This window comes from Pelobates fuscus, chromosome 11 (assembly GCF_036172605.1).
Source record: "Pelobates fuscus isolate aPelFus1 chromosome 11, aPelFus1.pri, whole genome shotgun sequence".
NCBI classification, from domain to species: domain Eukaryota; kingdom Metazoa; phylum Chordata; class Amphibia; order Anura; family Pelobatidae; genus Pelobates; species Pelobates fuscus.
In genome coordinates, this window is record NC_086327.1 from 71,783,375 (window position 1) to 71,808,373 (window position 24,999).

At 42.1% G+C, this 24,999-nt stretch overlaps 1 protein-coding gene across 2 annotated transcripts in view; it reads right to left on the reverse strand.

Moving 5' to 3' along the window:
• Positions 1-9,521: 9,521 nt before the first annotated feature.
• The window catches only part of LOC134578070 (serine/threonine-protein kinase SBK1-like), a 50,325-nt gene continuing 34,847 nt past the window's right edge, over positions 9,522-24,999 (reverse strand). For both annotated transcript variants that reach the window (XM_063437044.1, XM_063437045.1), the window contains exons 2-4: positions 20,756-20,933; positions 13,898-14,097; positions 9,522-10,768 (exon numbers count right to left, since the gene is read on the reverse strand). In XM_063437044.1, the coding sequence (XP_063293114.1) occupies positions 10,133-10,768; positions 13,898-14,097; positions 20,756-20,921 (1,002 nt within the window). In that variant the 5' untranslated portion in view covers positions 20,922-20,933 and the 3' untranslated portion in view covers positions 9,522-10,132. The remainder of the gene's footprint in view (positions 10,769-13,897; positions 14,098-20,755; positions 20,934-24,999) is intronic.

Here is a 24,999-nt window from a genome sequence, read left to right on the forward strand (position 1 = left end):
ATAGTGAAAAATTTTTTTTTTTTTTTTACAACTTTCAGTTGTAAATATGATGAGTATTGAATTATTGAACCTGACATTTCCAGTGTAAAATATAGAAATTTGATTTAGTATTCAAATGGATGTAATTGTATCAAGCCAAACTGTTAAAATGTTTATTGGGGGCCGATAAACTCCCAATTTAATCAAAGCCTTTATTTTCCAAAGGCTTACATCCAGGGATACCAAGTAACTGTCTCTGGGCAGCACAGCATGACTGTATCATTAGATGCGCTCGCACTGTCCTATGGACACTAGGACCATGCAGAGAATTCTACAGCAGAACGTGTTCTACATTGGGAGCCACTCAGAAAGTCTGTAATTCAGCCTGGTGTGCAGACATGCTCCTTTAGTGGGCAGGTCCACTCATTGTGATACAAGTTGTATCAATGGCAACATTCCCACCGGTCCCAAGCTGCCTCAAGATCTAATATCTCACAATATTGGGACGAATGCTACTGCACAGTTGTGCCAAGGCCTAAACCCCCAATATTGTACACACGATCCATGGGGCCCTGGTGCGAAAATTGATCTGTGGACCCCCCCGCGCTTACTCTGCACAGGCCGGGGCCGCAACACATAGCGGCGGGCACCTGGTCGCAGGGGTCACACGGCTGCGACCCCTGTGACCACAGTATGTACGCCACTGCATGCAGATACATACACTTAAAGGACAACTATAGGCACTGAGATCACTTCAGCTCAATGAAGTGGTCTGGGTGCCAGGTCCCTCTAGCTTTAACCCTGCAGCTGAAAACATAGTTTCAGAGAAACTGCAGAGAAACTGCTATGTTTCACTGAGGGTTAATCCAGCCTCTAGCAGCTGTCTCACTGACAGCTGCTAGAGGCGCTTCTGCGATTCTCAAGACGCTGGACGTCCATAGGAAAGCATTGAGTAATGCTTTCCTACATGGGCGTCCGCAGGAATTTTTCCAGGGGGGGGGGGGCATAAATGTAATGACATCCAGGGCTGCCATCAGAAATTTTGGGGCCCCTAACAAAGCACAAGGTCTGTGCCCCCCCCCTCCCTCCCGGGCCCGCCCATGCCCTACCTAGTCCGCTGACAATGATGCAGGACTGAATGCTGTGTGTATGGTGGAAGTAAATTAGAATGTGTGTAATGGATGTAGTGTTTGTGTGTATTAGATACTGTTTGTGCAGTGAATGCAGAGTGCGTGTTTGTGTAGCGGATGCAGTGTGTATAGTGAACGCAGAGTGTGTTTGAATAGTGGATTTAGTGTGTGTACAGTGATTTAGTGTGTGTATGTGTAGTGGATGTAGTGTTTATGTACTATATGAAATGTGTTTAGTGGATGCAGTGTCTGTAGTGGATGTAGAGTGTGTATTAGACACAGTGTCTGTGTTTAGTGAATGCAGAGTGTTTCAATTTATGGTGGATGTAGTGTGTGCACTGTGAATACAGGATGTTTGTGTAGTGGATGCTGTGTGTACAGTTAATGCAGAGTGTGTGTCAGCATAGTGAATCCAGAGTGTGTGCATAGTTTAGTGAATGCAGAGTGTGTGCATAGTTTAGTGAATGCAGAGTGTGTGTTAGTGTGTAATGAATGCAGAGTGTGTGTTAGTGTGTAGTGAATGCAGAGTGTGTCAGTGTAATGAATGTAGTGTGTATGTTAGTGCAGTGAATGCAGAGAGTGTGTAGCGGATGCAGAGTGTGTGTGTTAGTGTATTGAATGCAGAGTTTGTTAATGTGTAGTGAATGCAGAGGGTGTGTTAGTGTGTAGCGGATGCAGAGTGTGTGTTAGTGTAGTGAATGCAGAGTGTGTTAATGTGTAGTGAATGCAGGGTGTGTGTTAGTGTGTAGCGGATGCAGAGTGTGTGTTAGTGTAGTGAATGCAGAGTGTGTTAATGTGTAGTGAATGCAGAGAGTGTGTTAGTGTGTAGCGGATGCAGAGTGTGTGTTAGTGTAGTGAATGCAGAGTGTGTTAATGTGTAGTGAATGCAGAGTGTGTGTTAGTGTAGTGAATGCAGAGTGTTAATGTGTAGTGAATGCAGAGAGTGTTTGACTAGTGGATGTAGTGTGTGTACAGTGATGTAGTGTGTGTTTGTGTAGTGGATGTAGTGTTTGTATGTACTAGATAAAATGTGTTTAGTGGATGCAGTGTCTGTAGTGGATGTAGTGTGTGTATTAGACGCAGTGTCTGTGTATAGTGAATGCAGAGTGTTTCAATTTGTGTTGAATGTAGTGTGTGTCAGCATAGTGAATCCAGAGTGTGTGCATAGTTTAGTGAATGCAGAGTGTGTGCATAGTTTAGTGAATGCAGAGTGTGTGTTAGTGTGTAATGAATGCAGAGTGTGTGTTAGTGTGTAGTGAATGCAGAGTGTGTCAGTGTAATGAATGTAGTGTGTATGTTAGTGCAGTGAATGCAGAGAGTGTGTTAGTGTGTAGCGGATGCAGAGTGTGTGTGTTAGTGTATTGAATGCAGAGTTTGTTAATGTGTAGTGAATGCAGAGGGTGTGTTAGTGTGTAGCGGATGCAGAGTGTGTGTTAGTGTAGTGAATGCAGAGTGTGTTAATGTGTAGTGAATGCAGGGTGTGTGTTAGTGTGTAGCGGATGCAGAGTGTGTGTTAGTGTAGTGAATGCAGAGTGTGTTAATGTGTAGTGAATGCAGAGAGTGTGTTAGTGTGTAGCGGATGCAGAGTGTGTGTTAGTGTAGTGAATGCAGAGTGTGTTAATGTGTAGTGAATGCAGAGTGTGTGTTAGTGTAGTGAATGCAGAGTGTTAATGTGTAGTGAATGCAGAGAGTGTTTGACTAGTGGATGTAGTGTGTGTACAGTGATGTAGTGTGTGTTTGTGTAGTGGATGTAGTGTTTGTATGTACTAGATAAAATGTGTTTAGTGGATGCAGTGTCTGTAGTGGATGTAGTGTGTGTATTAGACGCAGTGTCTGTGTATAGTGAATGCAGAGTGTTTCAATTTGTGTTGAATGTAGTGTGTGTACTGCGAATAAAGGATGTTTGTGTAGTGGATGCTGTGTGTACAGTTAATGCAGAGTGTATGTTAGTGTAGTGAATGCAGAGTGTGTGTCAGTATAGTGAATCCAGAGTGTGTGCATAGTTTAGTGAATGCAGAGTGTGTGTTAGTGTGTAATAAATGCAGAGTGTGTGTTAGTGTGTAATAAATGCAGAGTGTGTGTTAGTGTGTAATAAATGCAGAGTGTGTGTTAATGTGTAGCGGATGCAGAGTGTGAGTTAGTGTAGTGAATGCAGAGTGTTAATGTGTAGTGAATGCAGAGAGTGTGTTAGTGTGTAGCGGATGCAGAGTGTGTGTTAGTGTAGTGAATGCAGAGTGTGTGTCAGTATAGTGGATGCAGTGAGTGTGTTAGTGTGTAGTGTATGCAGAGTGCATGTTGTATTAGTGAATGCAGTGTGTGTATTGTATTAGTGTATGCAGTGTGTGTTGTATTCGTGTATGCAGTGTGTGTTGTTTCAGTGTTTGCAGAGTGTGTGTTGTGTCAGTGTATGCAGAGTGTGTTGTGTCAGTGTATGCAGAGTGTGTTGTGTCAGTGTATGCAGAGTGTGTTGTGTTAGTGTATGCAGTGTGTGTTGTGTTAGTGTATGCAGAGTGTGTGTTGTGTTAGTGTATGCAGAGTGTGTGTTGTGTTAGTGTATGCAGAGTGTGTGTTGTGTCAGTGTATGCAGTGTGTGTGTGTTGTGTCAGTGTATGCAGTGTGTGTGTGCAGGGCCGTCTTTAATAACGACTGGACCCTGGGCAAGCGTTTGCTTGGGCCCCCTGGGCCCTGCCGCCGTCGCCCCTCACTCCCTGGTATGCAATCACGGCATCCATCCCAATGCAGTGGCGGCACTAAAATAGAATGAATTTTATTGGGACACCCAATTGCAAGATTGGACTAAAGGTAGAACCCCATCTGTCGTGCAACTCCAACAATGCTTTGACAGCTGGGGCTCTACCAATTTCCCCTGCTTGCAGGGTTGTATTTAGCACTGTTTTGTGTGTTTGAATGTAAGCATGTGTTTGTATGAAGTATGTTTGTGTGAATGTGTTTGTATGTGGTACTGGAGTTTGAATGCAAGTGTGCATTTATGTGTAGTGTTTGTTTTTGAATGTAGGAGTGTGCTTGTATGTAGTGTTGAAGTTTGAATGGAGGGGTGTATTTGTATATAAAGTTGCGGCTCAGATGCACAGGTACATACTCTGACACACAAGCAGATACACAGATACATACACTGACTACATACAGATAAGCAGGCACATACACTGACAGACATACTGACACACAGGTACATATATTGACACACACAGACACATACTGGTAGACGTACTGACAGACACACACAGGCTCATATACAGACATACTGACACACAGGCACATATACAGACATACTGACACACACACTGATCAACATACTGACACACATACACTGACAGAAATACTGGCACCCACACACAGGCACATACACTGACCGAGATACTGACACACACACACACACTGACAGGCACACTGACACCCATATACACTGAGAAATACTGACACACACAGACTGATATACTGACAGACACACAGACACATACAGAGACTGACACATGCATGCACATGCACTGACAGACATACTGACACACACACAAATATATTGACACACAGACAGACCTACTGACACACACAGATATATTGTCACACAGACACACAGACAAACAGACATACTGACACACAGACAAACAGACATATACAGACACGCAGACAAACAGACATACTGACACACACACAGACATACTGACACACAGACATACTGACACACACACAGACATACTGACACACAGACATACTGACACACATGTAAAATGTAAATTTTTAAACCCACCCTCCAGTTTCCTACCTTTTGCTGGAGGGTGGATTCCCTGGGGTCCAGTGTGGTGCCTGAGGATGATGGGAGTGAGGATCCCCCATCCTCACTGCAGCCTCGTCCTCTCTCCCTCGCGACTCCTCCTGCCACCTTCCATGCAGCTCCTCTCTTTATGGGAGGAAGTGACTTGCGGCTGTCACTTCCTCCCAGCCGGAAAGCAAGGGGCCCAGTCGCGGTGTTAAAGGGAAAGAGCGCCCGACCGGGCCCCTGCTGATACAAGCCCTCCGGGTGGCCCTAAGTGCATGGGCCACCCGGTGGGACTCAGAGGACGGGGGAAATTTTTTTACATATTTTTTTTTTTTTAATTTAATTACATGTTTCTCCCCCCTCCCTGCTTACCTTTGTCCAGGGAGGGGGGCGATTCCATGATCCCTGGTGGTCCGGTGGGGGCCCCCCGCTCCCTGTTACCGCAGAGGGGGCCCAGGCAGCACACAGATTCTACTCTTCTCTCCTCTCTTCCAATAATTCTCGCGAGACCCGCGGAGCGTTGCCATGGCAACCGGGTCTCGCGAGAGTTATTACAAGAGAAAAGAGAGGAGAAGCTGTGTGCTGCCTGGGCCCCCTCTGCGGTAACAGGGAGCGGGGGCCCGCGGCTGCACACATAGATGGCGATATTCGCTATCTATGTGTGCAGAGAAAGAAAGTGGGGCCCCCCAGGGCCGCCGGGCCCGTGACAACTGTTATGGTTGTCACCCCCTGATGGCGGCCCTGATGACATCTATGCTTGGCCCCTTTTTGACAGTGTCATAAAGGGGAGAAGCATAGTCATCATCACATAAAGCCAAGGTGAATAGCGTTATCACAACTATGGTGTCAGGAATACATGTTTGTCTTACTGACACTATAGTGTTCCTTTAGGCAAATTAAAGGAACATTCTGGTCACCATAACAACTTCATCTAAATGAAAATGCTATGATGCTTTCCTTTAAGGGGTTAAACCGCTCTCAAATGGTTTAACCACAAAGGCTTCCTCCAGCTCCAGGTCCCTCAGTGAAAAACTTTTTTATGAATGGGGAGCTACTGATTGGCTTAGAGTGCCAGCTGACCGCTCTAGCCAATCAGCAACACCCCTACCCAGCGGCACTCTGTGCTTCCTGACACTCAGTAAATAAAAGTGAACAAATTAACACTGATATTTTTTTTTACCTGGAGAGATGAGAAGGTCCAAAGTTTCCCTGCCAGGCCCAGGTACCAAAGCCTTATGATGTGGTGTCTAAAATAAAGTGGAGGGTTCACTTCATTTGTCCTTCCTGCTCCAATCTCCTTTTTTTCCCCTTCATTTGACAGTCTTTTTTTTCTTCTGACACTGTCTTCTATTTTTGGCTCCTTCTGCTCCTTTACCTTTCTGCTCCTTTCTGCTTATTTTGCGCCCTTCTGCTCCTTTCTCATTCTGATTCCTCTCTGCTTCTTGCAGAGCCTTTCTGCTCCTTCTCCTACTTTAGCTTTGTGCTCCTTCTGTCCCTTTCTGCTCCTTGCAGACCCTTCCTGCCCCTTGCTGCCCCTGCCTGCTCCTTGCAGACCCTTCCTGCTCCTTGCCGCCCCTGCTCCTTGCAGACCCTTCCTGCTCCTTGCTGCCCCTGCTCCTTGCAGACTCTTCCTGCTCCTTGCTGACTCTTCAGTTAGGCCCCCCTGTCACACCCCATGCCTTACTCCCCTAATATATAGGCTGCCCCTCATGCCTTACTCCCCTAATATATAGGCTGCCCCCCATGCCTTACTCCCCTAATATATAGGGTGCCCCCCCATGCCTTACTCCCCTAATATATAGGCTTCCCCCATGCCTTACTCCCCTAATATATTGGCTGCCCCCCCCCATGCCTTACTCCCCTAATATATAGGCTGCCCCCCCATGCCTTACTCCCCTGATATATAGGTTGCCCCCCATGCCTTACTCCCCTAATATGTAAGCTGCCCCCCATGCCTTACTCCCCTAATATATAGGCTGCCCCCCATGCCTTACTCCCCTAATATATGGGCTGCCCCCCATGCCTTACTCCCCTAATATATAGGCTGCCCCCCATGCCTCACTCCCCTAATATATAGGCTGCCCCCCATGCCTTACTCCCCTAATATATAGGCTGCCCCCCCATGCCTTACTCCCCTAGTATATAGGCTGCCCCCCATGCCTTACTCCCATAACATATAGGCTGCCCCCCATGCCTTACTCCCATAATATATAGGCTGCCCCCCCATGCCTTACTCCCATAATATATAGGCTGCCCCCCATGCCTTACAGATCAGGTAAGTGAGGGATGGGGTGGGGGGCAGCCTATATATTAGGGGATTAAGCCTAATATATAGGCTGCCCCCCCATGCCTTACTCCCATAATATATAGGCTGCCCCCCATGCCTTACAGATCAGGTAAGTGAGGGATGGGGTGGGGGGCAGCCTATATATTAGGGGATTAAGCCTAATATATAGGCTGCCCCACCATGCCTTACTACCCTAATATATAGGCTGCCCCCCATGCCTTACTCCCCTAATATATAGGCTGCCCCCCCATGCCTTACTCCCCTAGTATATAGGCTGCCCCCCATGCCTTACTCCCATAATATATAGGCTGCCCCCCATGCCTTACTCCCATAATATATAGGCTGCCCCCCCCATGCCTTACTCCCATAATATATAGGCTGCCCCCCATGCCTTACAGATCAGGTAAGTGAGGGATGGGGTGGGGGGCAGCCTATATATTAGGGGATTAAGCCTAATATATAGGCTGCCCCCCCATGCCTTACTCCCATAATATATAGGCTGCCCCCCATGCCTTACAGATCAGGTAAGTGAGGGATGGGGTGGGGGGCAGCCTATATATTAGGGGATTAAGCCTAATATATAGGCTGCCCCCCCCCATGCCTTACTACCCTAATATATAGGCTTCCCCCATGCCTTACTCCCCTAATATATAGGCTGCCCCCCATGTCTTACTCCCTTAGTATATAGGCTGCCCCCCATGCCTTACTCCCATAATATATAGGCTGTCCCCCATGCCTTACTCCCATAATATATAGGCTGCCCCCCCCCATGCCTTACTCCCCTAATATATAGGCTGCCCCCCATGCCTTACTCCCCTAATATATAGGCTGCCCCCATGCCTTACTCCCATAATATATAGGCTGCCCCCCCATGCCGTACTCCCATAATATATAGGCTGCCCCCTCCCCATCCATCACTTACCTGATCTGTAGGCTGTCTCTGTTGCCTGCATGTGTTGCTCCCCTGAGGTTTCAATAAGCAGAGAGAAGCAGGGATAGATGCAGCTTCCTATCCCTGTCTCTCTCCATACAATACTGGCCGGCGCCGGTATTGCAGTTAATTTTAAATCTCACACGAAAATTAGCAGAACAAGCTGAAAAATCATGGGGGGGGGCAAGTGCCCCCCTTTACCCCCCCCCCCCCCTGCGGATGCCCATGCTTTCCTATGAGCGGTTTGAATGCGAGTGCGGCTCTTGCCGCGCATGCGTATTCGGAGCTGAGAGGCAGATCAAGGCGGAGAGATCCCCAGCACCGAGGGAGCCCGGCGCTGGAGAAAGGTAAGTGCTGAAGGGCTTTTGACCACACACACACTCTCACGAACAGACGCATACACACTAGCTAACAGACACACACATTTACTGACAAACACACACTCACTAACAGACACCAAACACACTCCGTAACAGACACACACAGTAACACACTCACTGACACACACACTAACACACACACACACACTGACCCTCACTAGCAGACACACACTCAGTAACAGGCACACACAGTAACACACACACACACACAAAAATTCACACACACACCAACACTCATATACACACACACTAACACACATATACACACACACACTCATATTTTTTCTTTAAATTGCACCCCCCAGCTTCCCTACCTTTGGGAGTGCTGAGGGGATTCTGTGGGGTTCAGTGGGGCAGCCCAGAGGGCGGTGACTGCAGGCGGTGAGGGAGCACTAATCCTTCTGTTCAGCTCCCTCGCATGCCGCTTACTGATTCCGGAAGCCGGAATGACGTCATATTCCGGCTCCTGCATCAGTGCGGTGCGCGCAAGGGAGCTGAGCAGAGAGCGCTCAGAGGAGAATGCTCCCTCACACGCCCGCCCTCTAACACCACTGCCAGCCTCGGGGGGCCCTGCGGTGGCCAGCTCATGGGCCCCCCCCAGGAGAAGAGGCTGGCAAACTGGCATACATACGCGGTCGCAGGGTGGCCGGGCCCCCTGGTGGGCCGGGCCCTTTGACCGCGGTATGTACGCCAGTGATTTCAATTCATTGTCTAACAGCAGACAAAGTAAAATTTTACATTTGCCCAAACCCACCCCCCAATTCAATAGCACAATGTAAGCAGTTCATTGTTTGGTGAATGTCCCAATTCATATATTTTGTGTAGAATTTAGAATTTTCTGTATATTTTTACTGGACTTAACTAAATTAAATTAGGGCATTGAAGGTTACTTCAGAAATAGTCACCTAATTCCCACAAAAAATATCAAGTGAAGATGTTTTCAGGAATTCTCTCTAAATGTTGACATTCAGAAACAAATTCAGAGCTTAGTTGACATTCCCCAAAGAATTTGCTATTTAATGTGTAAGCACATACGGTTTATAAAAGTCTTTAATAATACAATTCAACACATTGCTAACAAAAACAAGCACTCTATCTGTGATTAATGCATTTCAATTTAAAAAAGTGTACTTATAGTTATACAAATGTGATTTCTTCCATGGGTTCAGTTACACCATTAATGTAAGTGGTGCCATCTATTTCAAGCCATCAAATGTATATACATTCAATTAACCCTATTGAAAATGTGATCTATATGTTCCTATATAGTGTCAATAAGCATGCAGTGGTTGGTACACTGCGGATTTGCAACAGTGAAAGGATTTGCTAGGTATGGCAGCTGAGGGACAAAAGGGCATTCTTATAAAATATATACCTAGTAAAATAATGCGGTCAGACTGTTTAACTAGTACTAGGATATTTTTGTTACAGATCAAAAAAAATAGAAAAATATATATCTCTATCTATCATCTATCTATCCATCTATCTATCCATCTATCTATCCATCTATCCATCCGTCTATTCATCTATCCATCCATCTATCCATCCATCCATCCATCCATCTATATTAGGATAATTTTATTGAAACATGTAATAGATTATAATTTGTAATTGTTGCAGAATTCTGTTTAACTGCTATAGCCTCCTGTTTCATTTCCCTCTGTTCTTATTCATATTCCTGTTATCCAGATGGCCATGTAAATAACTTAAATCATTTAATCTCCCTCTGGGATTTAAGTTTTTGTTTTCAGGGATTGCTTTCCAAGGTGATTTCAGATAATTCATCACTTCTTTTGAAGAACATCTCTTTGCTGGTTCTGGAGCAATCAACTTTTTTAACATTTCCAGTGCTTCTGTGCTGAACAACTTCCACTGATTTGGAATCTGGAATATTCTACTGCTTCTGTGCCATTTAGAATAGTCCACATAATCTTTATCTGATGTCACAGCAGAGTTCCAAGGAAAGTATCCAGTTAGGATGGAAAAAATAAGTACTCCAAAGGCCCAAATATCTAAGCTTGTTTGTGCTATCAGTTTATCTGATGTACCCAAAATACACATTTCTGGTGCTGTATATGGCAAATTCTCAGGCATGGATTCTACAGAGGTACCTTTAGTACAAGAAAGCCCAAAGTCTGTAAGCTTAATTTGTCGACACTCATGATCAAAAATTAAAACATTTTCAGGTTTTATATCACGGTGAACTAGTTCTTTCATGTGCATATATTCCAATGCACTCGAAAGTTGTATAGCACAACGTTTGACCAATATCTCAGGTACTCCAACCTACGCACAAGAAGAAACACACAGAGTGTTATAATTATATTGGGGTTTCACAGAAAAGACATTTCACTTTACTGTAAGTGAAAATAAATGAGAGGATGTCACTTTTTTTTCATAAAATATGTATGTACACAGTACACATTAAAATAATCACACATCTTATTCTTTAACAAAACTGAACATATAGTTAAAAATACAGTTGCAAGAAAAAGTATGTGAACCCTTTGGAATGATATGGATTTCTGCACAAATTGGTCATAAAATTGTACAGCGCTACGGAATTTGTTGGCGCTATATAAATAATATATAAATAATAAAATAATAATAATAATCTAAGTCACAACAATAGACAATCACAGTCTGCTTAAACTAATAACACACAAAGAATGAAATGTTGCCATGTTTTTATTGAACATACCATGTAAAAATTCACAGTGCAGGTGGAAAAAGTATGTGAACCCCTAGATTAATGACATCTCCAAGAGCTAATTGGAGTGAGATGTCAGCACACTGGAGTCCAATCAATGAGATGAGATTGGAGGTGTTGGTTACAGCTGCCCTGCCCTATAAAAAACACACACCAGTTCTGGGTTTGCTTTTCACAAGAAGCATTGCCTGATGTGAATGATGCCTCGCACAAAAGTGCTCTCAGAAGACCTACGATTAAGAATTGTTGACTTGCAGAAAGCTGGAAAGGGTTATTGTAGCGGATGGCATTGGACTGTTCTCAAGGGTTATGTTAAAAATTTAATTTGTGTGTTTATTCTCCTGTATTGTATGTGGCATTTGTATGTTTGTTCATTAGTTTTCATCCGTATTCCATACGAATGAAAACTACCGAACCAGTAGACCACCCCAGAGAGAAGTCTGTACCTTATTAGGCTTTCAAACTTCTCTAACCGCAAGTTAATTGGTACAATCGGTACTTTATAGATGTATCTGGGTGGCGGCGGCTATCTTATGCACGAAACCTCAGTGGTGTTTGGTCGCCGAGTGTCTGGAACTCTAATCGGACACTCAGTTACCCGAACACCGCTGAGACCTCCAGAGCTCTGTAACTCCCTAACGGAGGGGCCAACCAGCCCCTCGTTCGGTGAATTCAAAGTACCGAACACGGGTATTCAGACAAATACCGTTTTAACAGTGGATGGCAAGGATTTATGTGTATTTAATCTCCCGAACGGAGACCGACCGCAGGGCCAAAACACATGGAACCCTTTTCGGCTACCACCTCATGTGCGGTCGGTCAAATTGTCTCTTCCACCTAACTCCCGAACCCCTGGTCTGATCTGGGTTAATTTTGAATATGTTGGTCACCCAGATCAGGGCTACCAGGGGGTGCGACTTAGATAATTGTGCCTGACTGTTTTAGGGGTACATCCAGAAACCGGGTAAAACTGTAGCAGGTATAAGTGGATTATGTGTCACACTGAGGGGAGGAGATGTATGGGAGGTAACTACTGTACTATTGGCTACTGTACCAATTATTGTAAATTCCTCCCTTGCATGGGAGAAGCCTTTATAAGGAATCTGTGTGATTAAAAGTTTAGTTCTGCTCCTGATGCTGTGTGTCGTCCAGTCATTGGGATTTATTTTGGGATATTGTTGGATTGTTTTGCCTGCTGGAATTATTGCCTTATGGATTTCTAATACTTGTTCCTGAGCCTTACTGGGATCTTAAGTGGAGATAACCTGTGTAATAGCAGCTCTCCGCTACAGTTATAAAAGTATCTCCAAAAGCCTTGCTGTTCATTAGTCCACAGTAAGACAAATTGTCTATAAATGGAGAAAGTTCAGCACTGCTGCTACTATCCCTAGGAGTGGCCGTCCTGTAAAGATGACTGCAAGAGCACAGCGCAGACTGCTCAATCAGGTGAAGAAGAATCCTAGAGTGTCAGCTAGACACTTACAAAAGTCACCGGCAAATGCTAACATCCCTGTTAGCGAATCTACAATACATAAAACACTAAACAAGAATGGATTTCATGGGAGGATACCACAGAGGAAGCCACTGCTGTCCAAACAAAACATTGCTGCACATTTACAGTTTGCACAAGAGCACCTGGATGTTCCACAGCAGTACTGGCAAAATATTCTGTGGACAGATGAAACCAAAGTTGAGTTGTTTGGAAGAAACACACAACACTATGTGTGGCGAAAAAGAGGCACAGCACACCAACATCAAAACCTCATCCCAACTGTGAAGTATGGTGGTGGGGGCATCATGGTTTGGGGCTGCTTTGCTGCATCAGGGCCTGGACGGATTGCTATCATCGAAGGAAAAATGAATTCCCAAGTTTATCAAGACATTTTGCAGGAGAACTTAAGGCCATCTGTCTACCAGCTGAAGCTCAACAGAAGATGGATGTTGCAGCAGGACAATGACCCAAAGCATAGAAGTAAATCAACAACAGAATGGCTTAAACAGAAGAAAATACGCCTTCTAAAGTGGCCCAGTCAGAGTCCTGACCTCAACCCGATTGAGATGCTGTGGCATGACCTCAAGAAAGCGATTCACACATGACATTCCAAGAATATTGCTGACCTGAAACAGTTTTGTAAAGAGGAATGGTCAAGAATTACTCCTGACCGTTGTGCACGTCTGATCTGCAACTACAGGAAACGTTTGGTTATTCTTATTCTTATTTTATTATTTATATAGCGCCAACAAATTCCGTAGCGCTGTACAATGGTTGAAGTTATTGCTGCCAAAGGAGGTTCAACCAGTTATTAAATCCAAGGGTTTGCATACTTTTTCCACCTGCACTGTGAATGTTTACATGGTGTGTTCAATAAAAACATGGCAACATTTCATTCTTTGTGTGTTATTAGTTTAAGCACAATTTGTGCAGAAATCCATATCATTCCAAAGGGTTCACATACTTTTTATGGGAATTCAATTGGTTAATCTGTAAGTACTAACTGTCTGGCTAAATGAAAGCTTAGTTTTAATATTATATATCAATCCTAGTTTATTCTAATAACATTTACAGGTTTATTTACTGAAGTGCAAATTCAAAGTTAATTTTAAATTTAAATTTGCAATAGCCAGATTAAAAAATTGGCAGTTCAACTAGCACAATGTATAAATGAAAATACATTGTAAATTACTGTTACATTTAATAATCTCACCTGAGGTTTCATTAGGGAGAAGAGGTTGTCTACAGCCAGTTCCTGGGCAAAAACATAATGGCTATCAGTTTGAAAGGCAATTCCAAATGTACCAATAATGCAAGGGTGAGCCGCCAAGCTAAGTGAAACACAATACTCAATAAGGAAAACCTGGAGATCTGTAGTGCTTTTCCGTATAAACTTCAGAGCCATTATGTTTCCTAAAGGGAAAACATAAAAAAATAGGTATCGTTATTTCAATCAGAAATCTATGCCATTAGACATATAAGGCAAAACATTTACACCTCAGAATGGGAATGCCATTTACAGATGTTACTATTTAAGATTGGAGATTATTAAACATGTGCACAAGAGAAAAGTTGGTTTGTTTTCGATTTGTTTTGCTTGTTAATTCCGAAATTCAGTTTGACTAAAATTTGGTAATTATCAATTTGGAGAGAAATTCAGCCGCTAATTTCAGAAACATTAGAAATTCGGACATCCATTATTCCCTATAGAATGCTGTTTAGTAGATAGCTCCCTAATCTGCTACAATTCTCATATGCAAGAGCTCTACCGTTTTATGACAAGCAATTAAGCAAAAAAAAGTCCAAGGTAGATATGATAATTTATTCCAGTATAAGAAAGGAATAAATAAAGGAACACATACATTTGTCAGGAACACCAACTATAATGTTGCATACTAAAACATTACATCTCCCATAATGCTCTTAAAACCATAATATTGGCAAAGCATCATGGGAGATGTAGTCCTAAACATCTGGAGTGCCGAAGGTTGCCAAGGGAGACTGCTTCCTTGTAAAAGGGTGTTACAATGCTAATTGAAGTAATCAATATTTATCAAAATGGAAAAAGTGTTAAACAACTAAGTAGTGACAACATATTATTATTATTATTATGATATATATTTTTTTTTATTCTTTATTTTGTCTTGACACAACATGTTGTATACATGGTCTAGCACGGTTTAACATGGTTCATCATGGTTTAGCATGGTTTAACATAGTCATCCACAATTATGATATTTATATAGCACGATCAAGATGTCTAACACACCAATTTTCATAATGGCATAATGACCCCACACAGTAACATATTAAACGAAGCACACAAAGAAATAAAATGAACAAACAACAAAAAAAGTGTAAAAAATAAAATCACAAAAAAAATATTAATAGAAGCAAAATTAAAGAGACATACCACATTCCCTAAAAAGAGGAAACTTAAATAATAAAAACAGATTGCTAATAAGCACATATAATAATAATAATAAATCATGAAACTCATGATTGATATGTGAAAAGATACATTTGAAATACATTGTTTAGCAGAGAATACCCTATGTTAATCAACTACAAAATAATTTCCTGAACTACAAAATAATTTCCTGTTACACATAATGTAAATAAGCAATGACAGTCAATAAACATTGATACTCACTGAGCAAAGTTTAGTGGGACTGGTAGTGGAGTAGGAGGAGATAAAACAACTGGGGAAAATTTTCACGTGGTAGCAGAGGGGATGGAAAAGGAAAGGTTTATCTAGTTCTCAATCAGATTTAAGTGAAGATGTTGGCAGGAGTAACTGTACTAAGGAAAGCTGTTCCTTCTAACAACCAAGAGAATATCTCAAGTATGGGTGGGGTTGAGAATGTGATAAAGGCCAAGTATTTTACATTGACCATGTCAATGATACATCACGTATAGATATACAATGGCTAGCATTGAAAGCTGTTATAAGGGGACTTTTCATTAAAGCCGGGTCAATAGTTAAGAAAAAGACAGATGTGAACAGAGAACGACTCATAGCTGATCTCTGTGGAGCAGAAGCAAGCAATAAAATTAATCCCACAAAACATATAGCTAAAATAATTAAGAGGGAAATACAGTCACTCTCAGCATCGAATATGGAATGGCAACTAAGGAAATTAAAACTATCTTATTATATGCAAGGGAATAGAGCAGGAAGAATGTTAGCGAATCAATCAAGTATTTACAGTCAAAATTACCCTATATGTCAATGACAGATAATAACAATGTTAAATTATATAACCCTCAGGATATAGTCGAGGAGTTAGCGTTTTTTTACTCTAAGCTATACAACTTACAGTCTGATATTAACACATATCAACCCTCTAGAGTAGAAATACAAAATTATCTGAAAGAAGTAAATCTTCCGTGCATTACGCCAGAGCAAGGTTTATCCCTGAATGCACAATTCTCAGAAGAGGAGGTTAGAGAAGCAATTCGAAAACTTCCTAACCATAAGGCACCGGGCCCAGATGGGTTTCCAAATAATTATTATATACCAACCTTACCAAACTTTTCAATTATTTTAAAAATTTAGGTACAATACCCAAAGAGATGTTAGTAGCCCATATAATTACGATACCAAAACCAGGCAAACTCGGATACAAAATTGTATGCTAAATTACTGGCAGCACGCCTAAAACCGTTAATAGTGGATCTGGTTTCACCAGAACAAGCGGGATTCATCCCTAATAGACAACCAGGAGACAACACACGCCACTGTTTAAATTGAATTACTTGGGCACATCTTAGTAACCAACAGGGGTTATTGCTGGCACTCAATGCTGAAAAAGCGTTCGATCGCTTGAATTGGCAATACATGGAAGAAGTATTTTTGAGCATGGGTTTCCCTTTAGCATTTCGTCAAAGTATTTTAGTTCTTTACTTTCGACCAGCAGCGAAAATAAGCAATTCTGGTTTTTTTTTTACTAATGGTTCCAGACAGGGATGCCCTCTTTCACCATTAATCTTTATTTTGTGTATGGAGCCCTTAATAAGACATGTTAAAAACCATAAAGGGATACAGGGACTGAATACTCCTGCGGGTGTCTCAAAAATAGTTCTTTATGCGGATGATGTTTTGCTTTTTTTAACTAATCCAGATTTATCAATTCCAATTTTATTAAAGACACTACAAAGATTTGGAGAGATATCATACTATAAAAATAACCCCCAAAAAATCTCAAGCATTGTCTATTGGTCTTCCCACATCTGTGGTACACGCATTACAAAATATACATCCTTCTGACTGGCGGAAAAAGTCAATAACATACTTAGGAATTAAACTTCCTTCCGCACATAATTGAATTATAAAAGAGAATCATATACCACTTATAATTAAATTAGAGCAACAATTGAGAAAGTGGGAAGCCAAAAGCATATCTTGGCTTGGCCGAATACATACTATAAAAATGATGGGTTTTACCACATATTTTGTACCTCTTCCGTACTCTCCCAATTGCTATACCGAATACAATATTAAGTAAATTTAAAATTTTAATAAATGCACACATTTGGAAAAGGAAACCTCCCGGAGTAAAGCAGAACTTACTGTGGCTTCCATATGAAAAAGGTGGCCTTGGTATTCCGAATGTTAAAATGTATTATAAAGCCTCAATATTAGCACAAGGCATATCAGTATTAGAACGATTGCCTTCCCCTTTGTGGTTAGCATTAGAATACACTTGCATGCATCAAGGCACAATACCACAAGCCTTGTGGACAGGTGAAATAAAAATAAGGAAGAAAAATGATATGCTACCAGTTACCAAAACACTACTTCAAATTTGGAAACAAATTATCCCCAAAATTGCAGATGATAAGGTTTTGCCAAATGCAGCCCCGCTACAGATTATTACTGCCTTCACATCAGACTTACGAGTGGACACCTGGTTAAATCATGGTGTCACACAGGTTAGTTTTTTTTATAATACTGTAGGCATTAAGCAATTCCCTGAAATACTTAAAGAGTATTCCATACCTCAGAGAGAGTTGTTTTCCTACCTATGCATTAGGAATATACTTCATGGATTTAATATAAAAATAGAAGAAATAAAAACACTTCCGCCTTTGATATACAAATGTATGGGTAAATTACCGATTATTAAAACTTTATCATTATCTTATAATAACATATAATATATGCAGAAATGGAGTTAGATTTAGGTTATCAATTTTCTTTATCCAAATGGCATCAAGCAATAAAACTAACCAAAAAGGCATCATGTAACTTACAACACTGGGAATCATATTGTAAATTGAATATGCGTTGGTACCTGGTGCCAACTAGGATAGCTCATATATACGCAGGGGCATCAAATTTATGTTGGCGCTGCCTTAAACAGGAGGGCACTCTATATTATATCTTTTGGTTATGTCCAGGTATTGCTAAGCTTTGGAAAGAATTGGGAAGGTTTTTTCAAAATGATTTGAAAGCAGTGATACCTACCCATCCCGAATGTTTTTTATTACATATGTTTCTATACCGCTCCCAGAAAAGGTTATTTATATTATTATTCACAGTTTGATAGCAACTAAAACTGCTATTGCATACAGCTGGAAAAAAATACAGACTCCTTTATTGTCAGAGATAAGACTAGACTCCTCATGTACTTATGAATTGATGGCTGGTCGTTTTAAAGGACAGGAAACTTTATACAAAAAAAGGTGGAATAAATGGTTAGAAATAAGAGATAGATATGTTTAAAGTGTTATTATATTTTTCTCCCCTTTATGCTTTTCCTAACGTTTAAAGACTATAATGAGAGCTAGACTCAAAAGGGATTTAGCTCAATAGGCTGTTGTTCTATCCACCATTCCCCACCCCTCCCTGATACAATCCTTTATAAGAACGTAAATTACTCTTTTGATTTGGACCGAGAGGAAGTGATAGTTTTCAGTGGTTTCTCTTAACTTTAAGCAAATGAATATTGATTAAACAAAAGTGTGTAATTATAGACTAAATTATGTACTGTTCCCTTTTTCACACTTCTCTCTTCTGCATCCCAATATTATATATATATATGCATAAAACATTAACAATAAAAATTATAAATAAAAAAAAAGAGAATGTGATAAAGGCTAGACAGGTTGTGGTGGTAGGGGACTATATATTATTAAGAGAGCAGATATGGTAATCTGCTGCTCTGATCGTGTCAATAGGAGAGATGTCTTCCGGGTGCTCAGGTCTGTCATGTTGCAGACAGAGTGGATGGATTATTGGAGTAAGGATAATAAGAATGTGGATTTCTATTCCTGCAGAAGGGTTTTTTATCAGAGCATGTACATGTTTGTACATGATGTTCGAACAGCAATTGGACGAATACTTGCAAAAATATATGTATTGTGGTAGAAGCTACAGGATGTTTAAGTAAAGTTCAGTACTCACATGGTTAAAACTACTGTGCAACTATCTTGAACCAGGGTGCATGTGTGGAATGTCAGGAATGCCCACTATTAGATAACATATGTTAGAGATAAGCATTAGTTTAAAGGACCACTATAGTGCCAGGAAAACAAGCTAATTTCCCTGGCACTATAGTGTTAATAGGTCCCCCCCCCCTCCTCATCCCATCCCCCCCCCCCCCTCCCACCAGGCTCTATGGGGAGGAAGTGGTTAAACGCTTACCTTACTCCAGCGCCGGGCTCACTCTGCGCTGGAGACTCTCCTCCCTCTTCCACCACATGCGCGGCAAGAGCTGCGCCCGCATTCAATTAGTCCATAGGAAAGCAGCGTCTTCTCACCGTGAAAATCACAGTGAGAAGCGCCTCTTGCGGCTGTCAATGAGACAGCCACTAGAGGCTGGATTAACCCTATTGTAAACATAGCAGTTTCTCTGAAACTGCTATGTTTACAGCTTCAGGGTTAACCCTAGATGGACCTGGCACCTAGACCACTTCATTGAGCTGAAGTGGTCTGGGTGCCTATAGTGGTACTTTAATAATTGGATGTAACTATAGCAATGTAGTTGTAATTTTTGTATTCTATGTATACGTATGGAATACGTCATTTGTGGTATATATTCTCTTGTAAAAACTTGCTCAGTCGGGTATTGCAAGACTATTGTCTGACTGAGACTTTGCAGCTGCAAAAATAATAAATAACCTTTGTTCTTCAACGACCTGTGTTTGGAGTGTCCTTGCATCATCTCTGACCCGAGAATTCTTCCACAGTATTTCACTATGCAAGTAAAAAAAGGATTGCTAAATAATTATGTCTAATAGGTGCGGTTATCCTGTTTTTTGCTCTCTGTCATATTTGTCTTGGAAATGTTTGGAAATCCTTACCTGGGTCACTGCTGCCTGTCCTTGTTATTATAGTTAGCGCATTACTTTTTGTTTATTTCTGCAATACATATCATTGTCTGGAAATCCATTGTTTACATAGAGCATAGAATTATACATAGGACATAAGGTCCCAAATCTAGACTGGAAGAAAAGAGATTTAGTCGAAGGCAAAGGAAAGGGATTTTTACAGCAAGAAGGATGTGAACTTCTCTTTCTGTAAAATGGGTTTTATCAGAGTCTGAACATGTTTGTACATTATATTTAAACAGCAACTGCAACTGTATTCACTGCATTATTCACAGGATATGCACCGTGTCTTACTTGTGTTTAGCAAAGAACTGGAGTGGACCATTATACTCTATCATCTCTTGGATTGCTGCTAAAATGTGTAAATGTTTCATATGAAAAGATCAACCAATCCTCTACATTGCTCTTTAGAACTATTTCCTAATATATGAGATCCTTGGATATTCCTTTATCTGAATCCTCAATAAATTCTGAACTAATCTCTACTTCCTCCCTGACTCTGCCAACTCATTTTCATACCCTGTGTTTACCCCAATAGTCAAGAGTGAAAGTGACTGTTTACTTTGTCTTTACCTTCGTCATCCCTCTTAGTATTTGACAATTCAATTTCAATTTAATCATCATTCTTTTCTGGATAGAATATTTCTCTACTTTCCTATTATCCATTATTTGCTCATTATATAACAAAAACAAAAAAAGATTGTGCTGATACTCATACAAACAGCATATTAATTACCTTGAGCTTGATTCATTGCAAGAAGCACATGTCCATAAGAACCACTTCCCAGTTCCTTGACAATTGTGTAATTATCCTTAACTGTAATCATAGGTAGGTTTCGCGATGTTAAGAGCAGCATCTCCTCCAGAAAATGGCGGTTCCTTTGTTTGTCGTTAAGATTCATGTTTGCAGCTATCTACAAATAAAAATGTACATGCAAAAAATAAGCAAACTAAAGACTCAAAAAATTAACTGATCCACAACTAACTAAATCACAATTACAGATGAAGATTCATGATAATTTGTGTTTATTTGATTGCCAATTCACAGAATGTCTCAGCAAAAAAATTAATCTGACAATCAGTACATTGCTATAAGGTCCAATATCACAATTTTCAGTCACTGTCCTTCACTAGCAGGAGTTGTGCTATGCGAGGGAACAATACTGTGTGTACATATTTACGGCAAAACACCCAAATGGGACATTGTAGGTGCTATAACAATTTTACCTCATTGAAATGATTATAGAGAATGGAGTCCCCTGGTGCTGTCCCTCCATCCACTTTTAAACCCTTTTTGAGCAGTGCACCACTAAAAACCAGGTCCCCGCTAGAACTATAATGAAGGCAGAATACATTTTTTTGTCTTACCAATTCGTAGAAACATAGAATGTGACGGCAGGTAAGAACCCATCTAGTCTGCCCAATTTTCTAGATACTCTCGTTAGTCCCTGGCCTTATCTTATAGCTAGAGTAGCCTTATGCCTATACCACGCATGCTTAAACTCCTTCACTGTGTCAACCTCTACCACTTCAACTGGAAGGCTATTCCATGCATCTGCTACCCTCTCAGTAAAGTCATACTTCCTGATATTATTTTTAAACCTTTGCCCCTCTAATTTAAGACTATGTCCTCTTGTTGTGGTAGTTTTTCTTCTTTTAAATATACTCTCCTCCTTTACTGTGATTCTCTTTATGTATTTAAATGTTTCTATCATATCCCCCTGTCTCGTCTTTCCTCCAACCTATACATTTTAAGATCCTTTAACCTTTCCTGGTAAGTTTTATCTTGCAATCCATGAACAAGTTTAGTAGCCCTTCTCGGAACTGTTTCTAAAGTATCAATATCCTTCTGAAGATACGGTCTCCAGTACTGCGTACAATACTCCAAGGTATTGGAGGTCTCACCAGTGGTTCTGTACAATGGCATGAGTACTTTCTACTGCTAATACCTCTCCCTATACAACCAAGCATTCTGCTAGCATTTCCTGCTGCTCTATTACATTGTCTGCCTACCTTTAAGTCATCAGAAATAATCACCCCTAAATCCCTTTCCTCAGATGTTGAGGTTAGGACTCTATCAAATATTCTGTACTCTGCCCTTGGGTTTTTTTTTTTTTAATTTGTATTTTATTGAGTTATTCTCAGCATTATACAACTTTTCCAATATATTTGTTATAAGAAAAAACAAAAAGGAATCAAACATTAATGGGAATATTCAAAGACAGAGGGGTGCATATTTGCATATTAGTCCTGTGCATATGCCCGACTCTCACTCTCAGGTGCTCATGCCAGAGGTCGTAGTGGTGCTAAGCCTTTGATGGCCGCAGGAATTTTGGAGCAGTCCGGTATCGGTGGATTGGTGTTGGGTCAGTGAGGGTAAGGGCTGGCATCCAAGCCTTTATCACGGCTTCTGCTTCGTGGTGGAGAGTTTTGTTAAGCTTTTAAAGACGCGCTTGGCGTTGTCTCCACAAACTGCTTTGCTTGGTGAGGTTGGTGTATCCAGTTGCGGCTGAGGTGCCAGGTTTAATTTTTGCAGGAATTGGTCGGGGTCGTCTCGGGACGTTAGCGTGTAGCTTTCTCCCCCCTTCTCAGCTAGTATTGATCCCTCTGTGCCCCACCGGTACCTAATGGACGAGTCTCGTAGTCTCCTGGCCACTGGTGCCAGCCTTTTTCTCTCTGCTAGAGCCGAGAATGGGATATCGGCAAAAATCGATATTCTGTGGCCTTCATGTGGCACCGTCCCCATCTCTCTGGAGCGCCGCAGTATCTCGGATTTTACCGCTATGTCCCTGGTCACTGCTATGACGTCCCTGGGTGCTTCATTAGGTGATGCGGCAGCTTTTCTGACTCTGAACACTGAAGCGATCGGTGGAGAGTCAGTGTTGCTTTCGGCGCCCATGGCTGTCAGCATAGTGCGGACCCACAACAGGAGCTTCGTATTCTCGACTGACTCGCAGGTCGCAGGTTTTTCCTCCTGTGTCGGACTTCCATGGTGGTCACCACACTATGTAGTTGCTGTACCTGTGAGGTGAGTTCTGTTAGCCTACTTTCTGTAGCCTGAGACTTCTCCTCTCTAACGGTCTCTTTTAGTTCCAGTTCCCGCACCTTTTGGTGGACCACCCCTAATTCGGCCTGTACTTCCCGCAGATCCTGCTTCCATACTTTCCTGAGGTCTATTAGGAGGCGTTTTATGTCACCTTTGGTTGAGGGTGACTCATCTTCTTCAGACCCCGACACAATGGAAGCTTCCTCTGAGGAGGGTGGAGGTGGGGTTGCTGCTTCAGCTTGCGAGGCATCTGAATCCTCCGTGTCATACTGGGCCTCGGGCGCCATCTTGGGCGGCTGTTGCGGCACCGGCCGTTCGAAGGAGAGCCGTATATCCGGCTGTCTAGTCGGTTCTTGTCGGTGAGGCTTTTTATTTTTGCGCCCCATGCTCTCTGCTTTGGGGGGTATCTGTCGTTCTTGTTGAATTTTGTTTTTATTCGTTGGCTTGAGTCTCTATTCCCTGGGCCGGTACGGAGCTCTCAGGGAAGACGTCCGCTCGGCTTCGTGGTCAGCCACGCCCCCTGCCCTTGGGTTTTTAAGTCCAAGATGCATTATCTTGCACTTACCCACATTAAATGTCAGTTGCCACAACTCTGACCATTTTTCTAGTTTACCTAAATCATGTGCCATCTATGCTCAAGGAAGCAAGGTGAAAGGTTAGTGTAGGACCCACCTGAGAGGTTTGCCTTGACGTGGCAGGTGGACTAAACTCTCTCATGGCCATTGGAAAAACTAAATAACCTCCATTTGTTTAAATATGCATAGGAATTTGGGAAGAGTGCAGGTAACTTTTTTCTTCAGCGTTTGTATTGGATGCAGTGTGTGTAGTGAATGCACTATGTGTGTGTATATAGTGTATATAGTGGATGCAGAATGTGTGTGTGTGTGTAGTGAAGGCAGTATTTGTGTGTTATGGGTGCAATGTCTGTGTGCCGTGGATGCTGTCTTTTTTTTGTGTCGTGAATGTAGTGTGTATTGTATGCAATGTGTGTATTGAATACATTGTCCGTGTGTGTATAGTGGAGGCTGTGTATGTGCAGTGGATGCAGTGTGTAACGGACCGTTTCACTTACAAGAGGATAAAACCCAGTTTAGGCGATAATCCCCTTTCCAGATGCACAGGCAGCTACTGCAAACACCATTCTCCCGACTGGAACCACACGAACACTGGAACAGCTGAACAAGAAAAGCAGACATCGGCTTACACTCTTGGCAGTCAGCATACAATCCCATTCCCCCAAAGACCGAGACGACACATCGCTTTGAGGGTTAAGCAAGAACTCTGGACTGGGACACCCAGTCTGGCTTTTATTACAAACAAGTACATACAGGACACTCCCAGGGGGAGGATGAATTTAACTAATCACATGGATGTACCTCCCACACATTTCCTCCCCTTAGATTAGCACTTAACATAATTATACCGTACACCCTTTTCCCCAATTCCTGGATGTACCCCAAATACATATGCTACACCTCCAAAACAGGTATCCCCTGATAGCCCTTATTCAGGGGGACAACATATCCAAGAATCAGGTCATTTGGATGAATGGTTCGGGAGATATGAGGTTCCAAAGATTTGACCGACCGCATGGGTAAAGTATCCGAAAACAGTTCCATGCATTTTGGCCCTGCGGTCGGTCACAAACAAGTGAATGAAACAGACGAATTACTTGGGTTATAGAGACTAGGGGGATTCGCATGAATCCCCTAGTTCGTATGTTTCTTTCTACCGAACGACGGGTCATTCGGTAGTTTCTATACGAATTTCTGGGAGTATGGAGGTCTCAGCGGTGTTTGCCTAGTCAAGTGTCCGATTTCAGTTCCAGACACTCGACGGCAAAACACCGCTGTTCGGTAGTTTAAGATGGCCGCCGCCACGTGTTTGTTTCCCGAATGGCGGCCACCCAGAGGACAAAGAATACATTACATGGA